The following is a 22,031-nucleotide window of genomic DNA, read 5'->3' on the forward strand; positions in this document are numbered from 1 at the left end:
CTTGTTTCCCTTGCATAAGTTTTGTGAGATCTTGTCACTACTTTCTCAAGAAAGGAGGTCTAGTGTACAAGTATCAAACAATTATTGTGAGAACTCTCCTTGAAGTTTAGTTGAGGACTTTGAAGGGCCCTCTTCTCATTGTAATATTAATAAAAGATCTAATTTGCTTGTGGGAGATTGAGATTTCTCCCATGGTATCCTATCTCCCCATTTAGAGGGAGGCTTCTCTTGGGTGGATTGACATTTGCATGGTTTAAGCTTTCATACTTAATTCGCTTACATGCATGCTTTAATTGGGAATTAACAAAACCTCTCTGTCACATTTCATTAAGTTAAGGTTTGTTACAATTTCATTTGAGCTTTGCATTCTCTATCTCATTGTTGCTTGAAGCTACAAGCTTACACTTTACTTTAGGCAATTCATCCTTTACATGCAAATATTTTTAACAAACTTTGATTCCTTTCCATTTACCTTGGTAAATTGTTTCACAAGCATTTGAATACATGCTTCATTTTTATGCTACATTGTTATCTTGAATATTGGAGCAATTAATTGCCATTGTCTATTTGAAACAAATTTTACTTTCAAGCAAATTACTTGTATCATTTTAACTCATTGATGAGACACATGCAACACTTGAGACACATGCAACACTTCAAATTCTGATTTAACATTTGGCTCTCCACCTCTCGCTGCTGGAATCCCATCCAAGGAAAATTGACCCAGCAAATTGTTGTCTGCGGTCATAACTCTCTCACCTTCATACACATCAAAAACCATGCTTTTCTGATTGTCAAACACTATGGTAAAATTTCCCTCCCTTCGAGTGGGAATGGGGGTATCTCTGGGAACGATTACAACCATGACACCAATGTCATCCTCGGTTCCCAAACTCAGAGGGGTGACGTCCATAAGGACTAAGTGGACGCTTTCATTGTTCATGGTTGCTGCCTAAAGTGCAACACTGTATGCAACAACTTCATCATGATTTATACTTTTGCAGACTTGCTTCCCTTGCAAGAATTGCTGCAGTAATTCCTGTAGCTTTGGAATGCACGTGGAACCTCCAACTAAGACTACATGGTCAATCTTTGGTCATCGTAGCGTCTTCTAGATACTTCTTGACCATTTCCGTGCACTTTTCGAACAAGTCAACATTGAGTGCTTCGAACTTGGCCCTCACAATATTCATTTGAAAAACTAGTCCTTCGTGGGGAGAGTCAATATCTATCACAGTTTCCACAGTAGAAGACAAAATTTTCTTTGCCCTCTCGCATTTGGAGCGGAGTCTCTGAAGAGCTTTTGCACTTGTATTCAAGTCCATTTTGCTTTTCCTCCAGAACTGTTGAACACAATAATTGAGCATCCTATTGTCAAAATCTTCACCGCTCAAGTGCATGTCCCCTCCAACAGCCTTTACTTCAGATGGTTATTTTGAACGGTGAGAACAAAAACATCAAATGTACCTCCACCCAAATCAAAAACCAAAATTGCCTTTTTATCATTGGACAAATAAAGACCAATGTCAAACCCATAGGCTATGGCTCCCGTTGTCGGTTCGTTAATGATTCTCTTGACGTTAAGTCCAGCAATAAGAGAGACATCTTTAGATTGCGGCCTGATGACATTTATAATATTCCTCAAATCTCTTCCAAGCACTGACAGGTCCTTCACGTCATCCACATCTCCAAATTTGCTGCACTGCTCATTCGACAGGCAGTGGGTGGGCGGAATTATATTCAACTTTGTATCATAAATTGCAAAAGATTCAGTCTCGTACCCTAGCTTCTCCCCATCCTTTGCAGTACCTGTCGAATTGATATACATATAGATTGGTTTCTCAGGGTCATCATACTGCAGATAGATTAATTTTGCCATAATCAATTCTGTTACGGCTGGAACAAGTGACATTCTCAAATAGACAATTCGACTTTTAAACAAGTATGATGCTAGATCTGGAGGCGGTTGCCCCCATGCAGATCCTCTTTGGAAGGGAATAACCATGGTAACAATGCCACGGGTGCCAGGAGAACGAAGAGATGCCAAATGCAGCTTTCTGCAGATAAAAAAGACCCCTTGCCCAACCAATTGACTGTGCTCACTTCCTCCAACAAAAGGTTTCCCTACAACAATTGTTGTTGTCTCATTCGTCATATGAGTTCTACATGTCTTACGTAGCCCTTGCCCATTCTCACACGAAGCTTCAAGGATGGTCGGAGGTGACACTTCCTCCAACACTTTATTAATTTATTCTTTTTAATCAACGACTTGTTCCAAATGTCAAATCTCTCTTTGCATTGGGCGTATAAGGTTCGAGCAATCGACATAATTTGTTTTTGCTTCCAAGGATTTTGAGCAGTTCCAACAATAGGTTGATAGTTTGTTTTTCTGGCTATAAGCTTTTTCTCGAGTTTTGCTAGCATGTCTAACCAGTGCATGTCTTCTGGTTTGATAAACTCTTCATTAAGGACATAAACGTAATGGCATATTGTGCGGCGAACAGCGTTCAAAGACTCACATTATTATATTGTGCGCCATGGCTTTGATACCAAATGAAGCGAACAAAGTTCGTACTTCTCGTTAAATACTCCAGAAGACTTGGAATATGAAGATATCCATTGAGGATACAAATATTATATATTAAAATGTATGAAGAATGATGATACAATGAGAATGAGGGTCCTGTTTATGCCATCACCTTCATCTATCCTGTCTACCATTTCGGACAAACAACCACCACTGCCTGCTCTGCTGGCTGCTGTTAGATTTCCTGCCAACCGATCTTCAGCTTAGCCATCCGTTTTCCGTAGCAGTTGTCACCGCCATAGAAGTTGCCAGCCTCATATCCACTTGACGCCGTGCCACCTTAGCTGCCATGACCGCCCACAACTAAGCTGCCTGTCATCATTGACTAGCTGCCTACTCCGCCGCTTTTGTCCATTCTCCCCTGCTCGAACCATTTCATTTGCCATTGCCAAAAGTCATTCACCATTGCCAAAGTCACGACAAATCAAAATTCGTGGCTATTTGTGAAGTTAATGATATATTAGGGAGAAAAGGTTATACATATGGATTTATTAAAGAGCAAGGTTTTATAAAGTTTTATATTATATCAAAAAATATATAAGCATATATAATGATTAAAAGGAAAAGAGCTTTTTATAAAATAAGAGATGTAGAAGGAGCAATATTAAAATAGTAAAAAGTGGAAAAAAAATATTTGAAAAAAATAAATTAAAACAAATATATATATATATATATAATTAAAATAAATAATTAAATTATTTAATTCTCCAAGCTTTTAAGGAAAGGTAGAATACGAAGTGCTCAATAGATTAAAAAAAAAGAGAGCTCCAAGTGTTATTATCAAATTAGTTGAGAAGGGTATTTGTATTAAAAAAAAAAGCGATTACGTAATACCTTAAGTCATTTCGACAAAACAAATGGGGTCAATCATTGAAAAAAAATTGATGGAGCTCAATTCTAAAATGACGAAGGAAGAGAGGTTTTCCTATAATGTTCTTTCAGTTACAGATCACGGAGTAATTACATTAAAAGGAAGTATCCAAGGAAAAGAAGTTAATGTCGCCATCAGCCCAAGCAACGATAAAAATCAACTTGGCAAATCATCTATTAATTCCAGAGCTAAGCATTGGTGTAAAGAAAATTATTTTTGACCAAAAAGAGTATAAAATTAGTGATCTACAAGTGATAATAGGTCATTATGAGTACATATCTCAATTTCATGTTGTAAGGACGGATAAAAACATTGACATCATACTCAGTCAACCCTGGTTTAAGGATTTGGGTACATTCATGTTAAACATAGAAAAACAAGTTTTGATGTTTCCTTATGAAGGGAAGATGGTCATGTTTCGAGACATAACAAGTAAATCAAACTCGATAAAATATTCATTAGAAGACCTTAAGGATATCTCAAACTTGTTGTTTCAAGATAATGAAAAAACTATATCAAAGAAGCAAAAAGAGCTTGAAGAAGTCATTTGCAGCAAAGACAAGGAAATTTTGCGCCTCAGAGATCACCAAGAAAAACTACTCGAACAAGTCAATAAAGCTAAAGCATCAAAGAAGAAACTCAAGGAGTGTTTATTAGAACAAGAAGTACGTTTAAATATCCTTAACCAAACATTAATAGAACAAATCAAGTGTTTAAAAGACGAGAAGCGTGAAGGCCAAAATAAAGTTGACTCTGAGGAATGCTTACTTCTCAAAATTCATAATCGAAATCTTCTCAAACAGATTTAAAAACTTAAGGACGATAAGAAATCCTTGACGAATAGGTTCGAGGAACTTGTCGCAAAGGAAGCATCAAAATCTCTAGATGTAGCAGTCCAAACTGAAGAAACAAGCATCAATACCACTAATGTTGCAGTTCAGGCAAATCCAAACCCTAATGAAGTAAAACCGTACTCAGAGGTTGTCATTCAAATAGAGGACACCCCAAATAAGGATTCATTAGTTAAGTCAACAACAACAATGCCTGATGAAAATCGGGAAATTGCCATAAAAACGTTTAAGGGAGTTCAAACAAGAAAAATTCCTTATCTACATCCGAATCACAAGAGTAGACGCCTTAATAAATCTACAAATCTATATCATACAAAACATAAACAAACTTATGTTTCGAAGAATACTGAAATAAACTCAATCCAGTCATACGATAACTACTCACCACACATCTCCAAGGGTAAGAAGATTTCCGAGAAGATTAATCTAGGATGGTTTGATCCATTTTCAGTATGACAATTCTATCTATCACTCATGACATCATATCTTCTTGTATCAACACAGATGAAAGTTCAGAAATGAGAAAATATTCCGAATGACAAAAGAGATCCTATTTGTCATCAGTAAGCTTTGAGGACAAAGCTTTTTGAAGGGGAAGGCAATGTAACAAACTAAATTTTTATAAAAATAAACACAAATAATGTAAAAGACAACAAATAAGATTAGTGATTAATTAGTTAGCAATTAATGAAAAGGTATGTCCTAAGGACATAACCATTAGTGAAAGGGTACTTACTAGGCTATATATATAGGACCCTCATTTTTTTTGTATCGTCATTCTTCATACATTTTAATATATAATATTTGTATCCTCAATGGATATCGTCATATTCCAAGTCTTCTAGAGTATTTAACGAGAAGTCGAACTTTGTTCGCTTCAAATAACCAAATAAACATTTAAAAACCACTAATTTTAGTAATGCCATGCCTAGAATAAGTGAATGAGTAAATAATAAAGCTCTTCGAGGGGCCAACCTCCAGTTGCAAGATATCCAAATGCACAATATCAGATGATTATTCATACAAGTCTCCTTGATTTGTAAATACGTGATAAAAAGGGGCATGAAGTATTCTACACTACTCCACTGACCTGACTATAAGCTGTAAGAGATATAACAATAACGATTGAAGGGTAGGACCTGAACAGCGGGGGAGTCAGATTTGTTGATGTTTGTAGCATTGTATAGGAACTTCGGCACAGGCCTAGTGTTGGATGTGTGGAAATTATCCCCAAAAAGATGTCCTCTCTATTTTGTAATTTTCTTTAATTAAAGTTAATTATTAAAGTGAAAAGTCTTTTATTAGTGAGTTGATCAATGTCTAGTAAAATGTAAAGTATTTACATTACTGATTTAGATAACTCTCCAAGATTGATCACAAGTGAGATTGAGAATTAATCTCAACCATTGATCTCAATGAATGATTAGGGTTTTTGAGATTTATTCATCAACTCAAAATTATAAAGGAAGAGACATAGAGAATTCATTGTGACAGTTTTCCAGTTGCATAGAGAGACCGTGAGTTCATTCAGCTGTGTGTAAGGCAAGGAGAGAAGGAAAGTGGCAGAAAGAGAATTGAACTCAGTCAATTAGTTGAGGCCATACTTACTGGCAGGAGGAGGCTATATGATTGGATACTGCAGCAACAGTAGTGGGTTTGATTCAGCCAACAATGTGGCTAGCAGATCAACTGTATGAGTTTTGGAGGAAGCTGTACAGATCAAACACTACAACAGTCAGGTTTTGCTATGGGTTAATCTTTCTCAGTGGGTAAATTTTCTCAGTGTGGGAAGCCCTTGTAAGTTTGGGACACTGTTAATGAAAAACTGATTTTGAAGGGCAAAAAATTTGTGGTGTATTTGGGAAATTGTTTTATTGCTTCCACTGTTTATTCCCCAGTTAAATTTCCAGCTAGTGTAATTTTTCTATGATTTGAAATTTCTATTTTAAATTTTAGTAAGTAATTCTGCTTAAGAATCATAAAGAACTTAGAAGTAATCTACCTTGGTTTGGAAAATAGATTTTAACAGAATCTGTAACAAATGTATTTTACACTGATGAGTACTTGGATACTGTTGGGCCTCAAATATGCCCATTTTTCCATTGCACCATATCACAATTCGAAACTTAAATTCCTATAATTTTACACTCATTTCATACCATAATTCCACAACTTGCCGCCAATACATATCCTATGCCTCGTGGTTGATTATCATTAGTTTTCTTAGCTTTTCTATGATTAGATATGATTTTGTCATGATTTACTAATGACAGTTTATGCTAAGTTCATTTGCCACAGGATTCCATTGCGAAATTCTTCACAAGACAATTAAACTAGTTGCTACTGGTTGAGTACGGAATAAATTCCTGTAGGTGAAAATATGAAATTTGTGATGAAATGGGGAAGAATATTGAGATTCTAACACAAGGGTTTTGTTCAGAGTATCCTCATTCAGGTAACCCAGAAACCGTTTGGCAAAATTCGGCATTATGAGGAAGTTATGATAAGGGGAATCTTAAGTACAAAAACAGTGCCGAATTCGGGATTTGACTATTTCAGCCATAGCCACATGGAGAACCACGATTTGATAAGTTTATTTGTGCTTAGCAGGGAAACGGTTCTTCCATCCATGCCATGATCAGGATGAGCCCAACTGAGATCCATTTGAAGACTGTCTAGAAGATCTCATATGACTTACTTTAGCCTTGCTTTTGTATTTGATTTTTTCTGAATTCATTGGTTGTGCTTTGTTTCCATTGGCTGCACCTTATAAAAGCTGATGCTCTCTACATGTACGCTAGTGTGGGTAGAGCAAGAGGGCAACATTAGGAGCAACAACAATAGAAGAACTGTGATGTAATTCTATTTACGCTGGAAGCTTTGATGTATTTTTTCTGAACCATTAATACATAAGTTTGATTCTGCATTTAAATTCTGTAAGGGCTAATGTGTTTTGATCTTTAAAGTGGTATTGTGTTAAAATAGACTTGCTCCGGGAGTGGCAAGGGCCCACCACCGCCTGGAAGCAAGTCGTGTAAATTTCATAGGTTATAGGTAGCATGATTAATTAGGATCTAGGTGTAAAGGATTTTGTTTTGAAAGCATTTGTTAATTAAATCTTAGAATTTCCATTTTGTACCTACGCTATACTCTGTTTTCTTTGAAGATAAATAGATACTTCACCTCCAACTCATTGCAAGCTAAACAAATTGTCTTGATCAACAATTTTATCACATGAATAAACCTTTTGTTACAGGCTTACGATTCAGAGTTTAAACGTGCTTTTCAATTGGATAAACAAAGAGATCAATAACTTTGTTTTCAAATCTAAATTAAAATTGATATATCAACGATTCTGTACCTTACTGATTTAATACAATTTCCTGTAACATTGTGTCTTGGTAGTCAAGTTTTTGAAAGCAATGCAACGAGACTGTTAAATCATTGTTTGGAGTTGTAGTTTAGTTTTGAGATGCATTATAATTGTAATTAGTTATTGATAGAATTGTTGGTTAATGCGTTCATGTTTGAGTATTTTCTTGAATTTGATTAAAGAAGTTTAAGGATAGGATAGTTTTTTATTTTGTAGTCCCTTAGATCTGAAGCATGTCAATTTAATCTTGATTATTTAAATTCTTATTGCAGAGTGATGTTGGGAAGATTGAAAGGTTAAAGTTTGAATGCTTATTGATTTGTGTGATCCCGAGAATTAGATCAGTTGCAATCTTGTTTGAATTATTGCCTTAGTTTAACATCATTTGAGTGAAATTGAATTCTGTTGGATTGAGATTTAGCATAAGCTTGATGTTATTTTGAGTTAGTCTCGATTGATTCAAGATTCATGTTCTTAGATTACATAGATCTTATTATTTAGATTAAAATCGTTTGAATGGTAATTTGTGTCGCTTGGGTTATGATTAATATTTCTTAAATGTTGATTAGAGTTAATTTTGTTTGAACAATGATTAGAATTGCTTGAATAGTGATTGGTATTGCTTGAGCATGTTTTTATCAATGGATTAGTTTCAAATTAGGAATAGGAATTTTGTACTTAATTTAGGAATAGATTTTAGATTTCATGATGTTAGTTTAGATTAGACACTCTGATCCTGCGTTACCTGTGCTTGTGCCTCAAACCTTACGAGTCCCGGATTGATAATTTAATGTTGGAATTATAACACATATAATTGCCCCAAACAAATACAAAGCAAGTATATCAAGATACTTATCATATAACTTTGTTTGTGATAGTAGAACCATATTGGCCTTGTCTAACAATTTGCATTATCATAGGTTGTAGAATGAGCATTATGCCACATCTCTTAAGGGAAATATCAAATGAAAGATGGTTTGCTTTATCCATATATGTTGTATTGCATGTTAACAATGTCATCAATAGACTTTTCTACTTTCACTCACTCAATTTTTTTATAATGCTCTAAACTTTATTTTCTACTTGGAAGTATTACATTGTCTAAGCGTGTCCTTAAAACATTAAAATCCCATGCCATATATCTTTACATTGCTGAAAAGCTTAAAACAATTCATCTAAATCTTGTTTATTATTGTAATATTTCATAGGTGAGTGAGATATTGGATTCCGAGCTTTTGGGTGAAGGGCTTATACCAACGCTTCAATATGCACATGATCATTTGTTGATACCAGATGCACAAACAATTCCATACAAAGCAACCATTTATGGTCAGGTATCTCACGGCCTTAATGTTTTTCTTTCTTCCCCATCTCATATTTTCTTTTTCTTTACCCCATGGCTCACATGTGCTTTTAATTATATGCTAATTTGTATTAGAGGTAAGCAAAGAAATATTTGTTCAATTTATTAAGCAATTCTATGCTCATTGAGTTTTTATGTTCATAGTTGGCAAAAATACTAAGAATTTCATTTCTATTTCATGGCTCAAAATTTATTGTGGCAAAACCTTATCGCAATGAAATGCACAAATACTTAGAATTTCGTTCCTATCTCATGGCTGAAAATTTATTGTGGCAAAACCTTAGTGCAATAAAACAATGCTATCCATAATCATGTGTTCAAATGCCTGACATAGCTATATGCATGGAATGCACATTACTATCTACAAAATCCTACCATTAAAATGGAAAGTAACCTTGAAGTGATGATAACCTTTGTACTTGTAAGGATAAAGAGTAGAACTGTTAAGAGCACAATGAATATATGTAATATTGACTCATAAATTGCCTTTATACAAGGTTGCTTTTGGTTTATATTGAACTCTAATTAAGGCTTAACATAACTTTAAGTTGTAACCAAGGAACCAAGTATTGTCTATAAAATGGAGCCATTCCCAAGGTAATTGGGTGTTTTGCAGTCTAATAGCATCAATCTGCCCAAGTAAAATTGCATAATAAGCTTATGTACTTCAATTGAACATAATTGTCATATTGTGCGACCATTGAGCCTGGAAGAATCAGACCATTGAGTTTAGAAGAAATTATTTCAAAGGGAAAACAAATTTAGCCACAACAACTTCCAAATAAAGGAAGACTAATAGAGCATCATCCATTAGGAATTTGATGTAAACTGTTGGACAAATAGACCTACCTAAATGTCTTGTAGAAATGCTTTAATTGGACCGATTTGAGGGATTGATCTGCATAGATCTGCTTATCTTGATGGCAGACTAATAGAGCATCATCCATTAGGAATTTGATGTAAACTGTTGGACAAATAGACCTACCTAAATGTCTTGTAGAAATGCCTTAATTGGACCAATTTGGGGGATTGATCTGCATGGATCTGCTTATCTTGATGGCATCACTTCATTTGATGGAGATCTTTGGTTGGGGGAGTCCCACTTTCCTTGGTTGGATGGTGATTGTGCTGGCTACTTGGCAGCTTTTTCACATGTGCTTGCCTTGTTGGTCACCCCTTTGTTGCACTTTTGATGGAAGTGGAGCATACTATCTTATTATGAAGGTTTGGTCTATGTGCTTATCTTGGATATGGATGACAGTTATGTTGAGAAATTAGGGCATAGTGATTAGATGATTTCTCTATAATGATAACTGCTTGTGAATGCTTCTTACTTCTTTAGATTATGATCTTCTCTTTAGTTAGATTATTATAGTGTTCATTCGAAAGTTGTTTGTTGGATTGTTTGATTAGGTGTTGGAATCAACCGTGATATACTATGACAATCAAAGCTGTGTGAAGCTTTCTGAGAATCTGCGTTTTCATGACAGGTTGAAGCACATTGAGATCAAGTGTCACCATATTGGGATGTTTCCAAAGAAGAGCTGTTAGGCTTGAATACATTTCTATTGATAAGCAGGTTGTTGATGTTGTTGAAAATAATACCAAGGAGAGGTATTACTAGGCATTTATCCCTTTTAGCCTAGTAGACACATTAATGAATTTTGACGTGGTGATATTTATGAGTTATATTAATGTTATGGGTGGAAGAGATACTTAAAAGTGGTGTACCATGTACTTTTTCCTAATATTAAAGTCACTTGTACTTTATAAAGTGACTTTATGTGTAAAGTACATAGTTCACTTTTCTAATATTAAAGTGAGTTGAGAAAATCACTTTATGAGAAAATTAGAAAAAGGTATACAACTTGAAAAAGGTACTAGGAGGCTTTTAAGTAATGGGGCCAATGTATGAGGGGGGTCATTTGGGAAAAGTGATCTCAACCACACATCTTGAGATTTGGAGATTAAATCTCAACCATTGAATCCTAGGGTTAGGGATTCAATCTTTTCCAAAAGACAAAAGGAGAAAAGGGAGGCTCATTCCTCACTTCACACTTGAGAGAAGGAGAGGAGAAGAGGAGAGGAGAAATTGCAGGCAAAGAAGGAGCTCAAATTTCTAGGAGAAGGAGAGAAAACAACAACACGATTTTCGAGGAAGAGGGCAACTACAACAGGCACAAATTTCGAGGCAAGGAGGCACAAAGTTCGAGGTCTGTAGCATACATTTCGAGGTGCAGTATTGCACGAAAATCAAGGAGGGTTTTACTGCTGTCAGGCTCAAAATTTGATGCACGAATTTCGGGATAGCAGCCATTGTTTAGTGCGAATTTCGAGGGAGAAGACCAGCACAAAAATCGAGGCAGTCTTTCACAAATTCAACGCAGAAATCAAGGCAGCTACAACACGAAATTCGAGGTAGATTTCTGGGCACGATTTCCTAGGAGCTGAGCTGAGAATTTACAAAAATTCCGGGCATGAAATTTGTTGAAAATCTGAATTGTTCAGTGGGCACAAATTTCTAGAATTTGTAACAAATGCTACAACAGAAAGAGGGAGATAAGTATAGTGATTTTTTGTACTTGTTTTGTAATTTCATAAGCAATAAAATCATCCTTTGAAGACCGGTTTTCCCCAAAAGGCTATGGGGTTTTTTCCGGGGTCACCTTGACAAAAAATAAGTGCCTCTCATGCTTGAATGCTTGCATAAATTTTAATTTAATTACAACTATTAGGAAATGTGAAAAATAGTAGAAGAACTCAGTAATTGTTTACAATCAATGCATACTGAAAAGTATACGACATGACAAAACATGTGGGTTACGTCAAATAAACACTTGCAAAATTGTAAACTGGGGTTGGGGTACAAATCATTAATTTTCTACAGATGTTTTGACAATGCTACAATCCTGAATAAAGTTTGCTTCTGTGAGAAGCTTGGAGTGGTTGAGAATTCCTTCTGGAGAAAGAGAGCATTGATTGTATAGCATCATGAATCTTCCTTGGGTTTGGCTGAGAAACCATGGTTTATGGTTGGGAATATTTTTTTGGTTGCTCCCTTAGGTCATTGAGTTTGAATGAGAAACCTTATGGTTGGGGAGGTTGGTTTTGAGGCTTGGAGTGATCCCTTAGGTCATTGTGTTTGATCGAGACCTGTAGGCTTGGTCAGAGACATTGATTTTGAGTACTCTCCCTTGGGTCATTGCATTTGACTAAGAGACCATATGGTCGGGGGAGAATGATCCTTTTTGTCATTGTTGACCTCTACTGGTCAACTTCCCATGCAGTACACCCCCTTTTTCTTTGCAAGAAAGGGGCAGCACCTGATCAGCGTGTCCGTGCCATCTAGCAGTCATCAGCAGCTTGATCATTTCAATTGTAAACCCAGTCTGCATGTATGAATTGTAAATAATCTAAGCAGATCAGAGTCATGTATGTAAAATTGCCTAGGTGGACCTAACTTTCTATGATAATCTATGTCCCGGAAGGTTTTTCGTCTCACCGATCCATGGATCGGCAGAGTTTTCCTTCAAACCTGACCCCAAAGTCGGGATGGATTTTGTCATTAGAACTTTAGGAGAATCCTAGTGTGTTAATCTGCTAGATTATAGTTGTGTCGTAGAACTGGGTGATTTATGAGGGTCTGTGTTAAGTGGGTTTGTCCCCTTGAGATGTAAATTGTAAAAAGTCATCATGAAATGTGTCTTGAGGGTTGAAAATGTTTTAAATCCCCTCGTGAGTCCTAAGTCCTAGGTCCTAGGTGATGTTTCCAAAGGTTTAGTTCGATGATCCATTTAAAAAATGAAATAAAATAAGAAATAATAAAAAATTTAAAAATTTAAAAATTTAAAAAATGAAATAAATAAAAAAAATAATAAAAAATTAAAAAAATAATAATAAAATAATGAATAATAAAAAAAAAATTTTTTAAATTTTTTTTAAAAATTTAAAAAATAATAATAAAAATTAACTGAATAAATCGACGGATGAGATCAAGAGATGTCTTGATCCTCATCAACGGTCGAGATCATTTCTACATGGATCATTCGAACTAGCCGTTGGGATCATTTCCTTTATATAGGGTCTTAGGTGGTCATTTCAGATCATTGGATCTGTGAGTCTGATACTGAAGAAGCTCTCTTGTAAATCTGTTTCTGGTTAATAAAAGAAGACTTTGGGGTCCATATCTTGCTGGTGTTACTCTCTTAAAATGCTGTGAGATTGTTTAATTTTCTGCATATGTTATTTTCAGCCGTTAATAATAGCTTCTTGTAGAGTATTGTGAGCACAGGTATCTTGTTCACTTGCTAGGGTTTGGGTGCTGTTAGGGTTTCTGAAGTAATGGCAGGTATCTCCATTACTCTCTGAGATCTAGCAGCGTTTTTGCCCTCTTTACTGATGGTTGTTCTGAGCTGTGCAGAAAACATTTTCTGAAGGAATTTTGTGGGTGTTCGGGGAAGTTCTCGGCTGAACCAGCCAACTCCCGCAAGCATTTTTTGCTGAGCCCAGTCGGATTTGATCCTGGGTTTATCATTCGGTTTATTTTTATAATTTGCGTGAGAGATTTTCTGAAGTTCTTCACAGTGAAAACCTGAAAATTTTATTTCTTTAAAATTTTTCTGTGCTTATTGATGAATCTGGCTGTTAAGGGGCCAAATCTGTACATTAATAAACTGTTCGAGGGTTTTAATTTTTCTGATCTAGGGTTTTAAACTTCTGCTTGCTTTACACAGATTTTTCATTAGGGTTTCAGATTTCAGGATTTTGCTTTTATACAGTTTTCATCAGGGTTTCCAGTTTTGATTTTATGTATAGATTACTTTTGGATGATCAGGTCTATTTCACGGTTTCATGATGCAATCTCAGCAGGTTATCCGCACACGAATCCTGACGTTTAGGTTCTCATCTTTTGCTGGGAGGTGACTGTATGTGAGACAACGTTTTAAAAGCAGGGTGTCCAACTGCGTGAGCGACAACTGAGAATTCTAATTCCAGACTTTTGAGGATCAGCGTAGTTCTGGAATACACCTGGGGTTTCACCTGGAATTAAAGCCCTGAATGGCATCTGTGTAAGAAGATAACCCTGCAAAGAGCGATTTCGAAATGTTTGTGGCCGCCGACAGGTGAAATCCTGAGCAGTTTTTCCGAGTTCCGCCAACAGCAGATAAAATCGATTTCATTTTTCACGCCAGACAGGACAGGGCTATGATTTTATCGTTATCCAAACTCAGCCATTCCGCTCCAGTTCGTAGATCCAATTAAATTCTTTCCGCCGTCTGATGCTGAAGCCGCAAATCTGGTTTCAAGAAAAAAAAATCACGCAGGAGATTTCAGGTATAAACACGCCAGCATCGTCGCAATGGTTGGCTGCCGTCTGTCAATGCAGGTAACCAGTGATCCATTATCAGCATGAAACGCCAAGAATGCATGTAATTGTGCCGCAAGATTTGAGTAAAAGGAAGAGCTGACAGGATGAGATGCAACCGCGGTTGTGATTGACATTCGAATGGTTTCGGCCTCGGCTCAGATGCATACGCAGAGAAATAATAAGCCCCAACCTCCGTCTGCGTTTCAAGCAAATATTCACGCGGAGTTCTCACGGGTTCTGGCGTGAGCTCAGGTAAGAATCGAACCAATCTTGCTGTCACGCGCGTCAGGTGATAAAATAAATCGCTTTCGAATTTGAGAGATATCCTGAGTGGTAATGCGTTTGTCTCCTGTCAGCATTTAAATTTGCCTGCGATTTTCAGTTGACGGCTAGGGTCTTCCTTGTGATATTCGTTGCCTATTATGATTTTCAATGTTTGATGCGTTCTGATTTTCCTTTTTTATTTACGTAGTTTAATTTCTTTTAGTTTTGGTTTTGTATTTCTTTTCTTTAAAATCAATTAAAAATAAAAATGTTAATTATTGTTTTGAATTAACGTAGATTTAAATTAGATTGAGATTTAAAATTTTTCATAGTTTTTATTAGATTAGATTTTAATTAGTTTTTAGATTTCAGTTTTATTAGATTTTAATTTATTTATTAAGATTTTAGATTTAGGAAGATTTAGGATTTTGTTATTAGAGTTTTTTATGTTTAGAATAGATTAAAGTTTTATTTTTATTTTTCTTAGATTTTTTAATTTTTCATTTTTATAATATAAAAAAAAATAATAATAAAAAGAATTGATTTAAATTAATTTAGTATAGTTAAAGTTTTAGTTTTATTTTTATTTTTTTGTCAAGTTTCATTCTTTTTCTTTTAAATTTAAAAAAAAATAAAAAATAATAATAATAATAATAATAATATAAAAAAAAAAAAAATAACAAAAAATTCAAAAAATATAAAAATATTGTGGAAATTTTTTTAGATCCAGTTATTTTCGGGAATTGTCATATCTTTCATGCTGAGATCTAAATTTTCAAAGTCGAGATGCGAAATTGATATCTGGTTAATGGTTTATGATTCATGGTGGTTTAAAGCAGTGTTGATAATATCGGTATCGGCAAAATATCGGCAAGGGTCCAGAAAATATCTTATCGGCAATATCGGCAAGCATAAAAAATAATTTTTTCAAATTTTTAAATATAGCCGATATTTTGCCGATATTTTCAAAATATCGCGATATTTTGCCGATATTTTCCGATATTTGCCGATATTTTGAAAATATCGCGATATTTTCTCGGCGATATATCGTTTTGCCGAAAATATCGCGATATTTTCGAATATCGCCGATATTATCAACAGTGGTTTAAAGCATTCATTTTTTGAAAATTCTCAATTGCTGGATATCGTTTTGGTCATTCTAAGAGCATTGTGATTTAGCCGATGATTGATGATTGCTGTTCATGGTCCATATTTTTATTATCATTTAACAAGTAATCATTTTAACCACAATCTCTTAAGGCACTGGTCTGCTAAATTAATTAAATCCATCGAGTGCTTTTTATATCGTATCTCGTCTCCCAACCAACTGGTCGACAGTTGGTCTCATCATCTCACAGGGACTATCCCCCTTAGCCGCGGGACACAGGCTTAAACGGAGGGATCGGGGATCAAGGTGACAGCCCCCGGTCTGAGGGTTGTCGTGTCAATCCGCGCGACAACAGTCATCAAGATCAAGATTCCTCCCTTGGGTCATGGATCGAGAGACTATATAGTCAAGGAGTTTGATATTGAGATAGGGATTCCTCCCTTAGGGCATTGAGCTTGACCGAGAGACCCTTGTTTATGGTTGGGGAGATGGACCCTATGGACTCTCTTAGGTCATTGGGTTTGACCGGGAGACCATTGGTATGGTCGGAGAGTTTGATCCTGATTACTCCCTTGGGTCATTATGTTTGACTCAAAGACTAGTAGACTGGTCGGGGAGATTGATCTTTGGTTCTCTCTCCCGGGTCATTGGTTTTGACTGAGAGACCAATGGGATGGTCAGAGAGATTGACTTTGATTACTCTCTTGGGTCGTTGTGATTGATTGAGAAACCATTTCATATGGTTGGAGAGTTTGGCCTCATTAACAACGATGATTGATGAACTTGATGCTATGAACCTTTCCTTATGATGATAGTTGTAATCTATTTTTGTGATCTCTCCCTTAGGTCATTACTGAGAGACCTGTGGATTGGTCAGAGAGATTGATCTTGAGAGAGAATGAAAAGTACCTCCTTAGCTTATAGGTAGTGTTGGAAATTGGTAGCTTCGGTTTGTATTTTCATAAATAAAGTCGAAAGAGGAAAATCGAATTTATTTTTACCCCACAAGTGTTCAAGTCGACCCCTCCAAGATCAAGTCGGTTTGCCCAAGAGACACACTCCTTTGCATGGACGGATGACTATATATTGAGCCTATTTTCTCTCCTCCAAAGAAGATTTGGATGATCTCATGTATCTCTGTTTTGTGTGCAAGTTTGAGGCACTATATCTCTGTGGAACCTTGCGGGTCCGTGGCTTATATCTCTGTTATGCGAAGGGCGTATGACTTGCGATCATACTTAATGAAGACTCAAGATGATGACTAATAGGAAAAAGGGAGAAAGAAATATTGTATTCAATGGGTTGTGCTTTCCCAAAGTCATAATCTAAAGGCTCAAGTGATTTGAACATAGAATCATACTTAGGAGAAGTGGGAGCCTTATCAATTTCCTTAGTATCAAATATTGGGTCTCTCCTAAAAGGAAAATTGATCACTTCCAATTGCCGCTCTTCATGCAAAGGAAAATGAAGATTCTCCTTCCCAAGAGTATCAATGGGTATGTCATCATAAATAACACCTAACGGGAAGGGAAGACCAATCTCATCCTCATCCTCCTTGTCGTGTCATAAATGGGAGCACAATCAAATTGAGGACCAAGAATTTCTTATTTCTCCTTTTCAATGTGGAAATAATCTTCAATGTCATCTTTCAAGGGGGTAATGGGATCATCTCTCTCAAGGTTTTCGAAAGAGGATTCATTGGGAGTAATATCCTTGAGAAAGGTAGGGTTGGTCTCAATTTCACTTTCCATAAATTTATCCTTCCTAACACATGCCCTCAAAATCATCATTTTCATCATGTGGGCCCAATGAGGACTCGTCTTCTTGCTCATTACCTAGATTCTCAATGTCTTGATGATGCTCAATGAAGGCTTCCTCTTTTATGTTTAATGCAGGGTGTACTTGAAAATGTCTAAGAAGACCATCAACGAATTCTTCAATAGATGAGATGCTCCTAGGTTCATGATCATGCAACCATGAGTTATGACCACCGAGAGATCCCATGAACAATAACATAAGGACATCTTGGTGGACAACCTTTTCCCTTCAAGTATGTGCATTAGATCTTTCTATGTGGTCAATTGCGGAGAGTGGATCACCATCAAACACATGCATCCCATGTAGCATCCTTCCCGTGACATGATTAGGATGTCCAGGGATGCTAACAATGTCCAAAGCAGGAAATTTACGAAAGAATGACAACCTGTTTGAGGTATACATGAAACATATGTAAGAGTCGCTAGGGGGAAATTAAAGATGTCTAAAAAAATGCTTGCTTCACCGTACAAGCATCGACCGTAAAGTTCAATGAAGAACTAGGGCTTTGTTCTTCCAATGGAGTTGCCAATAATGATATGTCAATATGTCGTATGGGGAACAAAACACACATTTCATGTCCAAGGCAATGACACCAAAATGTTACTGCTCAAACTAGTAGGGGACCTAAAAGGGGTTTCGAATGTTGATTTTGGGTAGCATCGGATGTGATCTAGCTTCGAAATTTTGTGGAGGGGCTAGAACACATGAGATCTCCAAGACCCATAAATCGTATGGAGAAATTCCACCCAGATGAAGAGTTATTAAAATAATTAATATTTTTAATGGGTTCCTAAGTCTAAACTTAAGAAAATAAAAATATTAATGGGTATTAATAAAGATATGGGTGAGAAGCTTCTAAGAGACTAGGATCAAGTCTGTTCTAATCTTAGCCATTGATTAGAGGCTTAATCTCAGCCGTTGATTCATCAACAGGAAAAGTATAAGAGAAGACTTGAGGGTCATTTGGAGACACACTGGGCAAATACTCAGTAACCTATGGGAAATCGATTCTCAAGGAGGAGGAGTTCGATTTCAGAGGGAGAGTTGCAAGGTGAAGGAAGAGGATGGTTTCAGCATCAGTCAGAGACTGAGGAGGAGGTGACGTAGTGCATCAGAGAGACAGCGTAGAGGGAGAGCTCTGAGAGACAACGTAGGCATTGATGAGATCTCATGCATTCCTCACGCAAATGACGCAGGCATGATGCAGTGCTCACGTCGATGATGCAGGGGTGACGCAGTGAAGGATAAAGGGCCTCCGTGGTGTCAGAATTTCTCCTAGTTGAGGAGGAAAATGATCTCATGTGTTTTCTTGAAGGTTTCTCTATGTACTACAAAATTATTCCTTGTAAAGAGATTGTTGCTGAATAATAATAAATAAACCCTCATCTGCTGCATTGGTTTTCCCGCATTGGGTTTTCCTAGGGACAATTGTCCAAAAATAACTGTTGATGTGATTGATTCTTGTGCTTGTATATCACTGTTATTTTTCTCTATGCTATTACGTGATAATTGCAGTATAATTTATTTTAATGTTTGCTAAAGGGTTTTGTAAACAAACTTATTGTGAGAAATAAGTAGGAGAAATAAATCAGTTATTGCAGTAGAATTTTGTGTGAGATATTTTCACATGGTATCAGAGCAGAGATCAGGCAACAAGAGTAAAGAATCTACTATGAGTCAGGAGCATGATGTCGGGGCATCAACTCAGAAGGACTCACGCAGATCTCCAGAGGAAGAAGAGAGCACGAGGAACATGGATCGTGATTATTCTATGTTAGCTTCCAGACTAGAAGAAGAAGTCGCTTGCCTAGTGAGTTCTGCCTCCTCTGAGGTTTGGTATATAGATAGTGGAGCTTCCTGGCACATGATAGGAATATGAGAATGTTTTTCAAATTATTGGGAAGAAAGGATGAACTTCCAGATCACCATGGGAAATAAGTCAAAATTTACCCCTGTAGGAAGATGGACCGTACTATTTAAAACAAAAACAGGGGATCGGCTACGAGCAACCAATGTGTTGCATGTGCCGGGATTGGGGATGAACTTACTCTCTGTATCTCAGCTTCAAAATAAATGTTTTCTTCATTAAGGAGAAAGTATATGTCATACCCCTGAGTTGGGAAAAGAAGGCCCAGATTGGAGTCAGAAGTAACAGACTGTATAGATTACAGCTAGAATCTCCAATGGCACTGATAGGCAGCAGTGGGGAAAAAGATTTGAATGAACTATGGCACAGGAGGATGGGACACTTACACCATGGGGCTCTAAGAATTCTCGGGAGAACAATATCAGGAGTTCCAGAGTTGAGTACCGAACGAGATGATGTATGCAGAGGATGCGCACTAGGCAAGTATGCCAAAGCTACATTTTCCAGAAGCAACAATAGGGCTAAGAGTGTTCTGGGATTGATACACTCAGATATCTGCGGACCCATGTCCACAAGAGCTCTTAGTGGTGCCGAGTACTTCGTCACCTTCATTGATGACCATTCCAGAAAGACTTGGATCTACTTTCTAAAAACCAAGGATGAGGTTATTGGTCGATTCAAAGAGGTCAAGGCTCTAGTTGAGAATCTGATAGGAAAGAAGATAAAGATATTGCGCTTGGACAATGGTGGAGAATATATCGACAAGGACTTCACTGATTTTTGTGCAAGGGAAGGCATCAGAAGCGAGTGGATAACCCTTATAATCCAGAGCAGAATGGAGTAGCAGAAAGGAAGAACACAACTATTGTTGAAGCAGCTGTTAGTGTTAGTCTTTGAAGCCTTCCTCCAGTGATCAAACATGCTCTTACAAAGTGATTTTAAGGTGTCAAGGTCAAATTTTGTCATTTCAATAAGTTTTCAAGTAAAATTTGGTCACTAGGTATTAGTTCTAGGGTTTGCTTTTACTCCTATCAAAGTTGTCCAAATGTCGGTCCATGTCACCATTCAGCTGAGTGTACCATCATTCAGAGGGTTGTCATCATCATGTCAAGTTTCACTGGGTCATTTTATGCCTTGTTCATGCTTCAGTTGTGCCTAGGTAAAGTTCGTTTCCCTTTCCTAGGGTTTTGAAGGCAATTTCTTTTGGATGGTCAAATCATCGGCAAAACTTGTATCCTGATGTTCATACACCTTCCCCTATATTTAATGTACCTTATTAAACACTTCCCATCACTGAGATCCCCCAAATTCCTCATTTTCGCACAAACCCTAGTTTCTTGCTACAACTTGGCAATTTTCTAGGCTAGGCCTGTGTTTTGCCCTTTTGGACCCCTTCCCCTTACTCAATCTTTGAAATTCCACTTTCCCCTGCTTCCTAACATCCCTCCCTACTTCTCCAAATTTTCTCAAGAATTTAGAAGCCCCCTATCCCTTTCATTTCGCTTCATTTCGACAAATCCGCTGTTCCACACATCGGGATAGGTTTTACTCAAATGATGTTTCTGAGCAATAAAAGATGAATTTTGGAAAACTGAGATAGGTTTTTGTCCAAATAGGCCAAGGAAGAAAAACCTCCTTTACTTTTTACACAGGTGTCATGGTTTAGGAGAAATGTCAAAAATACAGTTGCCTCGAGAGAATTGATGCACCTCTGAAGTGACCTTGGGAAAATCAAGTTTTCTCATGGCTTGGTTGGGTAAATGACTTGCTTGATGAGTCAAATGATAACTAGACACAAAGAGCTTTCCAATGAGCTATCATGAGCTCAATTTGGAGTTGAGGAACACCTTCAAAAGTTGACTGCAACAACACTCTGCCTTTAGGCAGCCTCATTTGACACATTTTGACCAGTCTTGGGAGATTTGATTTTTGACAGGGCAAATGAACTCCAAATTGAAAAATTCCGGTTGGGTTGGAAAGTAGACTCAAAGGTCTTTCCAACGAGCTATCCCGCGCCCAATTTGGACACCGGGAAGGCCTCCAAAAGTTTCTTGAAAGATGCACTACGCATAGGGTTTGGTGGCGCGACGCATTGCGTTTGTGCGCGGCGCACATAGGCTGCGCGGCGCATTGGGCAATTTTCTGCAGTGTAAAAATACACTGGCGCGGCGCACATGGCGTGCGCGGCTCGTTGGGCTGGTGCGCGGCACACAGGGCTGGAACGTTAAAATTTTTTGCTACCTAACTCAAACATCAAATGGAACGGTCTCCTCTGCTCCAAGTAAGGTCAAGTCGTCTTGCAATCGCCTTTGATCAGTGTTTGGTGTGGTTTTATGACTAATTATGAGAATTTGAATATCAAACTTTAAGCCATAATCTCTTATTAAAGATTGCTATTTGAAGTGTTGTGTTGAAGTTTTAAAACATTTTTGGTGCCACTCCCCGCCTTGTTTTCACATCTCAAAAATCCCAAAATTCCCAAAATCCCAAAAATTCCCAAAATCCCAAGTTACTCCAACATTCAGTGGTTGTCCCCTCCTCCAAAGTTTGTCAAATCCTCA

The 22,031-nt window shown here is 37.0% G+C and overlaps 1 protein-coding gene across 1 annotated transcript in view; it reads left to right on the forward strand.

The window, feature by feature from the left end:
• Positions 1 to 22,031, forward strand: part of PRMT7 (protein arginine methyltransferase 7) — a 467,255-nt gene that overhangs the window by 64,477 nt on the left and 380,747 nt on the right. Inside the window, exon 3 of the mRNA XM_089446420.1 lies at positions 8,891 to 9,016. Within this exon, the coding sequence (XP_089302546.1) occupies positions 8,891 to 9,016 (126 nt within the window). The remainder of the gene's footprint in view (positions 1 to 8,890; positions 9,017 to 22,031) is intronic.

Source organism: Pinus tabuliformis, chromosome X, assembly GCF_031772625.1.
Source record: "Pinus tabuliformis cultivar Carrire ecotype Pingquan chromosome X, CPIR1, whole genome shotgun sequence".
Taxonomy (NCBI): domain Eukaryota; kingdom Viridiplantae; phylum Streptophyta; class Pinopsida; order Pinales; family Pinaceae; genus Pinus; species Pinus tabuliformis.